The sequence below is a fragment of the Chrysemys picta genome, chromosome 5 (assembly GCF_011386835.1).
Source record: "Chrysemys picta bellii isolate R12L10 chromosome 5, ASM1138683v2, whole genome shotgun sequence".
NCBI classification, from domain to species: Eukaryota; Metazoa; Chordata; order Testudines; family Emydidae; genus Chrysemys; species Chrysemys picta.
This window is the reverse complement of record NC_088795.1, coordinates 142,895,745-142,907,968: the sequence shown is the minus strand read 5'-3', so window position 1 is coordinate 142,907,968 and position 12,224 is coordinate 142,895,745. Positions and strand designations below refer to the sequence as shown.

Sequence of the window (12,224 nt, the reverse complement as noted above, 5' to 3'; positions counted from 1 at the left end):
TCTCCCCTTGCAAACTCCCACTGAAACTCCCCTGTTTACAGCTCTGTTTGCTGGCTTCTGTGCCACTGCAGATGTCTAAGCCACTGCCTGACTGGCTGGCTACCTTTATAGGACCCCTAAGCCGATAAGCCCCGCCCCCTAATCAGGGCTCAGCTTCTCTCCCAGCACACTGCCCCTACCAGCCTCCACACATATAAAACTACAAAATACAATACACAGAATACAAACACCTTCTCCTGCAACAGAACTCCCACTGAAACTCCCCTGAAACTCTCCACTCTCCCCACATACCCACTGTAGCCCTCACCCCAGGCCACTGGGGCACTTTCGGAGGAGGAAAATCCCACCCTCCGGCAGGGCTAGACTTTGCACCCAGTTCTCTGCTCCGAGCTTTGCCTCCTCCAAGGGCAGGGTGCTGGTGTGAACTCTGAGGTGCCCGTCAGTCACTGCCACAGCCCAGCGCTGAGGGGCTGTGGGGGGAGTGTTATGAGACAGGTCGCTGCTGGTAGCCCGAGGCAGATACAGATGCAGACACAGACACAGAGATGCTCCAGGACTCCCTCAGGGTCTCCCAGTTAGTCACTGTCAGCGTTGGGGGCAGGACACCATGTCTCCCGCTGCCCAGTGCCCAGCTCACACCACCAGACGCCCTTTCCTCTCCCCCCAAATCTGTTCAGCCCAGGCAGCTGCGGCTGCATCCTGCAGCCTCTCTTGGGTGACCTGGATATGCTGCAAACTGTGTTGTGCAGGAGTTTCTCTCCAATGAGACCAAGGGAGAAGATCACTGGATTGGACTCACCGACCAGGAGACAGAAGGCAGCTGGCGCTGGGTGGATGGCACAGAATACAGAGCAGACACAAGCAGGGGGTGAGTAAAGCTTGAGAGAAGTGATTATTTATTACACGTTTGCTCACAAGCTCCTTCGGGCAGCGTCTGTACGGCCCCTTGTGTCTATGCAGCACCCGGCACAGCGGGCCCGATCCTGAGGGAGGCCCCCGGGCACTGCCACAACAGCAGTGAATCCTCTCAGGAATTTCTGTTAATGCCCCTTTGTTTAGAGCAGGAGCCTAAACACGGAGCGTGTGTTCAGTGCCACTGAGACCCAGGGCCAGAGCCTCCACTGGGGTAACTCGGCATTGACTTGAATGAACCACAGGGATTTACACCAGCTGAGGATCTGGCCCCAAGTCAACTCAGTACAGCCAGGTGAGTCTGGAGTGAGTGGCAGGTTCACACTCTCCTTGGGATTGCACTGCGCTCTCCTCTCTGTCAGGCTGGGGAAGGGGAGGCTGTGAGGCCGGGGGCATGGCCGGAGCCAGCTGCAGTCGGTGCAGTGACCTCAGTGGGCTGTGGACGAGGCCCATAAGCAGGGCCCTGGAGAAGTTAATGACTGACCCCCGCTGCCCTCTCTTCCCGTTCCTGCGTTCCCATCTCGGGGGTGTCTGGGACGTGCTGTGCCACGTGCTTTGGTTCTGGGCACTGAGATCGGAGTTGCTGCTGTCAGCATTTGGAGCTACAGACTGACTTGGGCTCTTTGCTGGCCTGTCAGGCGCAGGGCAGTTGCTACCCCCAGTCGTCAGAAGCCCTTCGTTACCATGGCCACAAGAGCTGTAGAGAACTCTGAGGGGTTGCCGGGGGGTGGATCGCTTCACCGCGTCATTGCTGAGTGTCTTGGTCCCCTGCCAACAACAGAGTCCACAGAGCAGAACTGAGCTCAGGAATTGGCTGTGGTTTTCCTCTGAGACAAAAAACCTCTTTGATCTGTAGGTTCTGGGCGCAGAATGAGCCAAACAATTACGATCCGGGGACAGAGGGTGGAGAGGACTGTGTTCATACCGAGCCATCCAAACAGAATTTGTGGAATGATGCCAAGTGCAGTCAGCTTTCTAGGTGGATTTGTAAGCAGGCCCATGGACCGGCTGGGCTGTGACATGCAGGTCCCAGCACCTCAGAAAGCATCTCAATTTCCAAGCTATGGAGCATGTTTTCCAGCCACCTGCCGATGAGGAGCCCTGTGCACTGGAGGGGGGCGCATGGGATGTGCATTGCAGGATTGCCTTGTCTTGGTGTGATATTTCTGGCTGTAGCAGAGACACCTGCCCTTATGCCACTCAGTGTGGCTGGCTCTGTAATTTGTATGTTTCCAGGTCTGTCACTGAATAAAGTCCTTGGATCATGGAGTTACTGTTTCACAATCACCGAATAAATAATTATTTGCTTGACTTGAATTTCTAATTTTTGCACCTTTTGATCAGATGTTATGATGATGTCAGAACCATCTATATATACAGTTAAAACGTCCAACTGTATCTGGTAAGCAAGGTATGTCGCAAAATATGTTTGGGCCACTGAGGAGATAAATTCAGGCTCAGCTGGGAGACCAGATTCAACAGCTGTTTGAATTCTCCTATCCCAGTGCCGCTGGCCACGTATCAAAACATGTCTGTCCCTTCCAACCCAACAGGAACAGTCCCTCCCCAATCTGGTGTTTTTCTGCATCTCAGGCTGCTGTTCCTTCAAAGACATGTAATATTTATTCCCAAGGGCATTTAGTACTGGGAGAAAGATGACAACCCTGAGGATTGATGTCTACAGCAGGTAGCTCTGCCAATTGACCTCTACCAACACCCCTCCCCTCACTGGAGATGGGGCAGCTCCATCTCTGAGACCCACCCAGTTCTTAACCAATAAGCTACCAATAACGGTGGTTTGGGGGCACCTCTCTACCGGGACCATGAGATTCTTTCCACAGAAGATGATGAACCACAACCAGCTGGCAACAACCTTCAGCCATTACCAGCCAGTTACCACTTGCCCATGTCAGCCTGGCCCTCGGTTAGTAACCCTGCTATTGGTAAATTGTGTTATATACATTCCAAGGCTAAAAGGGACCATTGTGATCATCTAGTCTGTCCTCCTGTATAACACTGGCCAGAGACTGTCACCCAGTGACCCATGGATCAAGCCCACAGCTTGTGGTTGAGCTACAGCACGGATTCTAAAGAGCCATCCAATCTTGATTTAAAGACGTCAAGAGATGGAGAATCCACCACATTGCTCAGTAAGTTGTTCCAATGGTTAATTGCTTCTCCATATTCAGCATTAACTAAGCTCTGAGATGACAGACAGGGGGTCAGAGTTCTTTAAAATACTCACATATTTTTTCTATTGTGTCCATATGAAAGGAAAACAGAACAGCAAGTGAAGTAGACAGCACAGGTACCAAAAACTGCCCAATAAACAAAGAATTGCCCATTTCAGACACGTTTGAAAGGAAAAAAGTTATTCTAAATTGGGCCGACCCTCATCCCAGCTATGCCCAACCTGCCCAGAACCTGCCCCAATAGCCAGAAGGCCATTAAAAGCATCCCCACGATTTTTGGATGGGACAATGTCATGACACACTCCTTGAGGCTGCAACCCTCAGGCCAGGCTGCAGTTAGATGGGAAAAGAATCCTGAGCTGGGTTTATACGCTGGGGGTCGGATTCTGGTCTCTCAGACACAGGAGTAACTCATGACAATAGAATGAGACTGGTGTGAGAACAGAACCCGGCCCTTGCTTTTCAAAGTAATAGCCCAGTGCCAAAGCCAGCACGACTGTGTCTTGACAGCAGAGTGAGTCTCCTGCATCCCTTGGAAATTCTTCTCTCTTGAGGATGTGCTGAGAGCTGCAGCGGTAACTGCTTTCCTTCGGGACATGGGAGGGGCTAGTTTCCTTAAAGGGCCAGGAATTAGATTGGAAATTGGTTGTATTTGGAGTCGGGTGACCATATTTCCCGGATAAAAGAATGTTATTGTCTAAGTGGAGAATCAAAGCCACTTTCTGAGCTGGGTTCTGCTGCGCAGACTCTGTTGTGAGCTGGGGACCAAGATCCCCAGAAACAATGTGGCAAAACCTTCTGCCCCTTTATCTGCCCATTGCAGAGCTCGCTGGGATGAAATTCAATAGTGCACATGCGAGGTCATGCACTTAGGGACTAACAACAACATTAATCCCTATCTTCTCCAATTTGACTCATAATTCCCCATGTGGAACTGTATCAAATGCCACTGAAATCCAGATAGATGAGATCTGCTGCATTGCCTTTGTCTGAAAAATCAGTTATCGTCTCAAAGAAAGAGATCAGGTTGGTTTGGCACGATCTACCTTTTGTAAAACAGTGTTGTATTTTATCCCAATTACTGTTTACCTCTATGTGCCTAACTACTTTCTCCTTCCAATTTTGTTCCAAGTCCATGGATACAATTGAGGTCAGACTAACAGGCCTGTAGTTTACTGGGTCACTTTTTTCCCCTTTCTTAAAAATAGGTAGGATGTTAACAATTCTCCAGTCACAGGGCACAACCCCCGCATTTATGGATTCATTAAAAATCCTTGCTATTGGGCTTGCAATTGGAAGTTCCTTTAATAGTCTTGGATGGGGATTATTTGGACCCCCCGATTAGGTCCCATTAAGCTGTTTGAGTTTGACTTCCGCCTCAAAGGTGGTAATTTCTAGTTCCAGATCCCCATTTCCATTAGCCACCCTGCCACTCCCCCGAAACTCATTTCCCTTATTAAAATCTGAAGCAAAGTATTAGTTTAGGAGTTGGGCCATGCCTAGATTCTCTTTAATGTCCACCTCATCCTCCGTGTTTGGCAGTCCCACTCCTTCCTTCCTTGTTTCATTTTTTTTTATATGGCTATAGAACCATTTACTGTTGCTTTTAATTCCGTTTCCAAGGTCCGACTGTGCTTGGCTACTGACAGTTCACTTTATCCCTGCACTTTCTGATCTCCAACAGGTAGCTTTCCTTGGTGATCCACCCCATCTTTCATTCCTTGTAGGATTTCTGCTTTCTCTTAATCACCTATGTGAGACGCTTGTTCATCCAGCCTGGTCTGCAACCCTTCTCTAGGAAGTTTTTCCCCTTGCTTGGGATGCAGGCTTCAGGGAGCTTCTGCAACTTTGACTGAAAGTAATTCCGAGCCTCCCCAACTTTCAGATCCTTGAGTTCTTTAGCCCAGTCCATTCTCCTAGTTAATTGCCTTAATAATTTAAAATATCCCGTTTTGAAATGAAGGTTCCTAGTTGCAGACCTAGTTTTGTTTATCCTTCCATTTAGTTGAAACTGATTAGCTCATGATCACGCAAACCAAGATTGTCCCCTACAACCAGTTCTTCTCTGGAGGGCTTCCCTACTCACCAACACAATCTAAAATGGCATCACCTCTTGTTGGTTTGGTGACTATTTGGTGAAGAAATCTGTCAGCACTCACAGTCAGGAAAGTGTGGGACCTACCATTATAATTAGCACTTGTCCTCGGATCTATATCCGGGAAATTAAAGTCTCCCATAATCACACAGCTCCCAGGAATATATATATCATTAAAGTTATTCCGGAGGTCTCTATCCATATCCACATAAGATCCTGGGGGTATGTAGCAGACCCCAAGCACTATTTCAGGGGAGCCTCTGGTAGCTTTCTTCCCCAAAGTGATTTTGACCCAAATAGTCTCTCAATTATTAGCCGTGGGACGGGTGTAACCCCCAAGGAGATGACCTAGATTCCTGGGGCTCTGTCTGCTGGCAGCTCAGGGGGAGCCAAGGCAAACTCAGAGTCTGCCCGGCAACCACTAGGGAGTGACATGCCCCTCCCAGGGAGCTCAGGAGAGGGGAGAAGCCATTTTGAGTCAGTCTGGAGCCAGCCAGGGCAAGGGCAGGACTGGCTGTGGGGGGCTGGGGAGTCCAAGGCAAGCAGGGAGGGTTCCCCCTGAGAACTGGCCTCTAGGGACCTGACAATAAGATCCCTCAGCTGGGCTTTTCCTTCCCAGTTTGTAGTGTTTTGCTGGGAAACTTCCCCAGCCAGGCTGAGTTTGCCCTCCAGCCCCCTAGGGAGACCAGTCCCCACATGGCTGCTAGTCCAGGGCTGCTGCCTGCTGGGAGTGTGTCTGGACGCTGGGCTAGGAGACGACAGTTTGGATGTTAGTGTAGTTGTGTAACCTGCACCTTGAGCCCGGCACCCTTTTGTGGGGAGGGGAAATCCTGGGACTGACGCAGCCTGACTCCTGCCTGAGGAGGATCCCGGCCAGCAGAGCTCAGCCCCTCTGCAGTGACTGAGGGGTCCAGAGTCAGCTCTGAATGTGAGGATCATTCATGGAGTTTGTGAGTGCACCATCTTTTAGTTAGTCAGTCAGGGAACTTGTTTTGGGGACCCCCTGAACTGTGTCCTCGAGCCAGGGAGTGAGGGTTTGGGGGTTTTATAACCTGCTGTGTATTAAACCTGTGGAGGGACTTACCACCTCAACCCACTTGTGAGTCCTTTGGGCTGTACTGATCCCAGTCAGCCACACTGCTAAACCACTGTAGAGAAGATCTCGTGGTCATAGATCATCAAGGGCCCCAACAAAGTACACGAACCAACGGGACACTGATCTTATATTTGCTACATCAGGTCCCATGACTGGGGAAAGTCACGGGTATTAGTAGCGTGGGCACCGGTGACCCTAAGAGTAGTGTTAGATGATCCCTCACTCTCACAGATCTTGAGAGACAGACCTGTCCTCACTTATAGACAGCCCCCCAACCTGAAGCAAATACTCACCAGCAACCACACACCACACAACAAAACCACTAACCCAGGAACCTATCCTTGCAACAAAGCCCGATGCCAACTCTGTTCACATATCTATTCAAGTGACACCATCATAGGACCTAATCACAACAGCCACACCATCAGGAGCTCATTCACCTGCACATCTACCAATGTGATATACGCCATCATATGCCTACAATGCCCCTCTGCTATGTACATCGGCCAAACTGGACAGTCCCTACGTAAAAGGATAAATGGACACAAGTCAGATATCAGGAATGGCAATATACAAAAACCTGTAGGAGAACACTTCAATCTCCCTGGCCACACAGTAGCAGATGTAAAGGTAGCCATCTTACAGCAAAAAAACTTCAGGACCAGACTTCAAAGAGAAACCGCTGAGCTTCAGTTCATTTGCAAATTTGACACCATCAGATCAGGATTAAACAAAGACTGTGAATGGCTATCCAACTACAGAAGCAGTTTCTCCTCCCTTGGTGTTCACACCTCAATTGCTAGCAGAGCACCTCACCCTCCCTGATTGAACTAACCTCGTTATCTCCATACTGATTCTTGCCTGCATATTTATACCTGCCTCTGGAAATTTCCATTACATGCATCAGATGAAGTGGGTATTCACCCACGAAAGCTTATGCTGCAATACATCTGTTAATCTTAAAGGTGCCACAGGACCCTCTCTTGCTTTTTACAGATTCAGACTAACACGACTACCCCTCTGATACTTGACACCATGCATGGCATTGCATTTAGCCGTATGGAATGGAAATCTATCAGCCTCATGAAGAAACTTGCACAAGTACAAGATCTTCAGCAAGCATTCTCCAAACTACGATACCCGCATGAGGAAATAAGGAAACAAATCAACAGAGCTAGACGTGTACCCAGAAGCCTCCTGCTACAAGACAGGACCAAGAAAGAAACCAACAGAACTCCACTGGCCATCACCTACAGTCCTCAGCTTAAACCTCTCTAACGCATCATCAATGATCTACTACCCATCCTGGACAATGATCCCTCACTTTCACAGACCTTGGGAGGCAGGCCAGTCCTCGCCCACAGACAACCCGCCAACCTTAAGCATATTTTCACCATCAACCACACACCGCACCATAACAACTCTAACTCAGGAACCAATCCATGCAACAAACCTCGATGCCAAATCTGCCCACATATCTACATCAGCGGCACCATAATAGGACCTAACCAGATCAGTTACAACATCGCCAGTTCATTCACCTGCACGTCCACCAATGTTATATACGCCATCCTGTGCCAGCAATGCCCCTCTGCTATGTGCATCAGCCAAACTGGACAGTCACTATGCAATAGGATAAATGGACACAAGTCAGATATCAGGAATGGCAATATACGAAAACCTGTAGGAGAACACTTCAACCTCCCAGGCCACACAATAGCAGATGTGAAGGTAGCCATCTTACAGCAAAAAAACTTCAGGACCAGACTTCAAAGAGAAACTGCTGAGCTACAGTTCATTTGCAAATTTGACACCATCAGATCAGGATTAAACAAAGACTGTGAATGGCTATCCAACTACAAAAGCAGTTTCTCCTCCCTTGGTGTTCACACCTCAACTGCTAGAGGAGGGCCTCACCCTCCCTGATTGAACTAATCTCATTATCTCCAGACTGATTCTTGCCTGCATATTTATACCTGCTTCTGGAAATTACATGCATCTGACGAAGCGGGTATTCACCCACGAAAGCTTATGCTCCAATACATCTTTAAGGTGCCACAGGACTCTTTGTTGCTTTTTACAGATTGAGATTAAATCTCAGGACAAACTTCCTCACTGTAAGAACAGTAGGACAATGGAACAGATGCCTGGGGGCCTGTGGCAGCTCCTTCACTGGAGGGTTTCAAAAGCTAGTCGACTTTCTGGGATGGTTTAGACACAGCAAACCCGGCATCTTGGCAGGGGTTAGACTAGATGATCTTTGGGGCCCCTTCTAACTCGATGGTTCTATGATTCTATGCGTTAACATCCCTCTTCTGCACTGACGACCAGACCTTAAGGGTTGGCTCCTGGCCCTCACTCAGGTAGCTCCAGCCAGGCCTTTCCCTCTGGCTGGTGTGGGGGAAGGTGCTCCTGATGCCTCCCTGACCCTGGATCCCTTCTGGATCCTCCACAGGTCTCTCTCTGCCCCTTACCGTTCTATCAGGGCACCAGGTACCAGCTTTCCCTGAGCGAGGGAGCTCTACCAGCCGCTTGCAAGACTCTGGGCTGCACACTGATGGGGCTGAGCCCAAATCCTCTAAAAGGGCCAGCCCGCCCTGTGACACCACCCACCTGGCAGGTGAGGGGGAAGCCGCTGCCAGGAGTCAGGCCGTGCTGGACCAGTGGCGATGCTGGAGCAGGGCACAGAGATGCAATGGGCTGGGGGAGGAGGAGGCAGAATTATGTGTAACTGTGACATCCCCCTTCCCTGCCCATCAGCGCAACTCCCTGCTGAAGCGCAGGCCTGAGCTCTGTCTTTTCAGGACTTCAAAAAAGAAAAGTATTGCACAGAATTGAAGCTCAGAGCTACGGTACCAGCCCCTGCCTGTAGCTGCCAGTCAGCTCAGAGAGTCCCAGACAATTTCTTAGTGAGCGAATGTTTAACACACACACACGGCCCCTTGCAGACAGCAGTCAGGACACTTTTCAGTCCCTTCAGCAGTGCGGTTCGGCAGTAAATCTGTGGGGTTCCGTACAGAGACTCCCGGTGCTGTTGCTGTTAATGTACTTCAGTGCAAGGCTACAACACAACACTCACTTGTGGAATATGGGCCCACCTTCAGAGCATTCACCTCTGATCTCACACAAATCATTACCCAGCCTCTGGGGGGGAAGCTCCAAAAGTATGTGTCCCCTCTCTGGACTCTCTGTGGCCTGAGGAGAATGGCGGCCTGTCCGTCCCCGCCCAGCACCTCAGAATCTCCTCAGCAAACACCAGTCCAAAGCTCCTTCCGGCCAGCAGCAATTCCCTTGTATCACCCCGTCTCCACCTGGTTACCTTCTTAATGCCAGTTGGCTTACAGGTTTTGATGGACAGGCCTGGGTTCTTCTGGATCCTGCCACCCACTCAGCTGGGTGTATCTTCTTTAGTTTCCCCTATGAATTTATTTGGTGGTGCCTCCATCCCGCTCGCTCCTTCCTGGCAGGGTCACCAGGGCAGCTTGGGAGGAAGATTCTAACCACAGGGTAATGCCCCCTTACTTGCCAGATAGTTGGAGACTCCCAAGAAATAACACAAACACATACAATGTATTCAACACAGTAATTATATTAAACAGGAGACAAATATAACATAACAGGGTAAAAGGAACAGGAGTACTTGTGGCACCTTAGAGACTAACAAATTTATTTGAGCATAAGCTTTCATGGGCTACAGCCCACTTCATCGGATGCATAGAATGGAACATATAGTGAGGAGATATATATACATACAGAGAACATGAAAAGGTGGGAATTGCCCAACCAACTCTAAGAGGCTAATTAATTAAAATGACCTGTTGTCAGCAGGAGAAAAAAAACTTTTGTAGTGATGATCAAGGTGGCCCATTTAAGACAGTTTGATAAGAAGCTGTGAGGATACTTAACATGGGGAAATAGACTCAATGTGTGTAATGGCTCAGCCATTCCCAGTCTCTATTTAAGCCTAAGTTGATTGAATCTAGTTTGCATAACAATTGAAGTTCAGCAGTTTCTCATTGGAGTCCATTTTTGAAGCTTTTCTGTTGCAAAATTGCCACCTTTAAATCTGTTACTGAATGGCCAGAGAGGTTGAAGTGTTCTCCTACTGGTTTTTGAATGTTATGATTCCTGATATCAGATTTGTGTCCATTTATTCCTTTGCGTAGAGACTGTCCAGTTTGGCCAATGTACATGGCAGAGGGGCATTGCTGGCACATGATGGCATACATCACATTGATAGATGTGCAGGTGAATGAGCCCCTGATGGTGTCGCTGATCTGGTTAGGTCCTGTGATGGTGTCGCTGGTGTAGATATGTGGGCAGAGTTGTCATTGAGGTTTGTTGCACTGATTGGTTCCTGAGTAAGAGTTGTTATGGTGCGGTGTGTGGTTGCTGGTGAGAATATGCTTAAGGAGCAAAGGAAGCAACAGGGAAAGGACAGAAGATGGTGACCACTAGGCATCCTGCTTAGGAGCGTGGGGCGGATGCAGCTAGCCTGCCACTGCCAGGCAGGGAGCTAGGAGGAAACCTGGAGCAGCCGCCCGTCCCTGGGAACAGAGCCTCCGTTGGCAGAGGATGTGCAGAGAAGCAGCTCATTAGACGGGGGACGGGACCACCTGGCAGGGACGTCTATGGAGGGGAGTAGGAGGATGCCAGGCACCCACCATCCCTATAGGCCGGAGAGTGCTCAGCTTCCAGGCCAAGGGAGGGGAGCCGACCCTGATGCCTAAGACCCTCGTCCTGCGACTTACTGTCCGATCCCTTTGCTGAGGCGTCCGAGGCGTTGTCAGGCTGGAGAGAGACTTGGAGTTTCTGCACCGCTTCTTCAACCACTTGCAGCTTGCTCTGTCCTCGGAGATCTAGAAATCATATGTCTGCAGGTCCGTGACCAAACGGAACTGCGGCTGGCCATTAGTCTTGCAAGCGTAGATCCTCAGAGGAATTTGGGTCTCTGGTTTCCATTGAAATCACTGGGAGTTTGGGGCCTGAACACCTCTAAGGGTCTGGGCCTGAGACATTAACACTCTGATCTGTAGGTTCTGGGCGCACAATGAGCCAGACAACTGGGATCAGGGGACAGGAGGCAGAGAAGACTATACTGAGACCTGCTCAAGAGACCTGTATTTGTGGAATGATGCCAACTGCACTCTGCCTTTCAGGTGGATTTGTAAGCAGGCCCATGGACAGGCTGGGCTCTGAGTAGTATATACCTCGATAGTATTCATCACCATATATTTTTGACAGGTTTCCATGGTCCATTTAGGGCTTATGTCCTGCCCTCCATTCTCATTTCTGTTGGTGTCAAGGTTTGGTGCTGTTGGCCATTTTGAAAAAAAAAAGTTGAGTATTTTTTGTTTGGATGGGGGAATGGTGTGTGCTTGTGCTTTGAAACATTTCATTGATTGTTTAGAGAAAAAGGTTGAAAGAATAGAGTGAGAGAGCTTAAAGATTAAAGAAAGAAAGATTTGGTAAAGGTTAGAGGGGAAAAAAGGAAAGAAAGATTGTTCGATTAGGTTTAGTAAGAAGAGATGATCTTAAAGGTGTAGACTGACATATTATTAAAGAATAGAAAGATAACTTAAAGAAGAATAAAGATTTTTGTTTTTAAAGGGTTTGTTTGAAAGTATAGAGGCAAGTTATTAAAGTAAAGAGATTTTTGGTGAGGTTGAGAAGGAGAGTTCTTTTTAAAGGACTCTGGTATGTTTTTAAAGAATAAAAATATTTGAGATAAATGTAAAAGGTGTATTAAATATAAGGGTAGGTTAGGAAAAGAGCATTTAAAAACATGAAATAATATTGAAAAATAGGTTAAAAAGAACACATGGCAAAATGGCATTTACTAAGGTAGAGACTATTTAGTAAGCTCCTGGTAAAAATATAAAGGTTGGTTAAGAAAGATTCATTTAAACTATTAAATACAAGGATAGGT

The 12,224-nt window shown here is 48.5% G+C and overlaps 2 protein-coding genes across 5 annotated transcripts in view; one reads left to right on the top strand and one right to left on the bottom strand.

Annotated features, from left to right (window-relative positions):
- LOC112061285 (C-type lectin domain family 4 member F-like) overlaps positions 1-12,224 on the bottom strand; it is a 269,396-nt gene that overhangs the window by 105,468 nt on the left and 151,704 nt on the right. The gene's annotated exons all lie outside the window — the stretch shown is intronic.
- LOC122172930 (C-type lectin domain family 4 member F-like) overlaps positions 1-12,224 on the top strand; it is a 70,426-nt gene that overhangs the window by 20,029 nt on the left and 38,173 nt on the right. The window contains exons 6-7 of one of the 3 annotated variants that reach the window (XM_065598399.1): positions 750-868; positions 1,769-2,223. The exons of the other annotated variants lie outside the window; for them this stretch is intronic. Of the exons in view, the coding sequence (XP_065454471.1) occupies positions 750-868; positions 1,769-1,931 (282 nt within the window). The 3' untranslated portion in view covers positions 1,932-2,223. Of the gene's footprint in view, positions 1-749; positions 869-1,768; positions 2,224-12,224 lie in introns of those variants that run through there. 3 annotated transcript variants of the gene reach the window in all.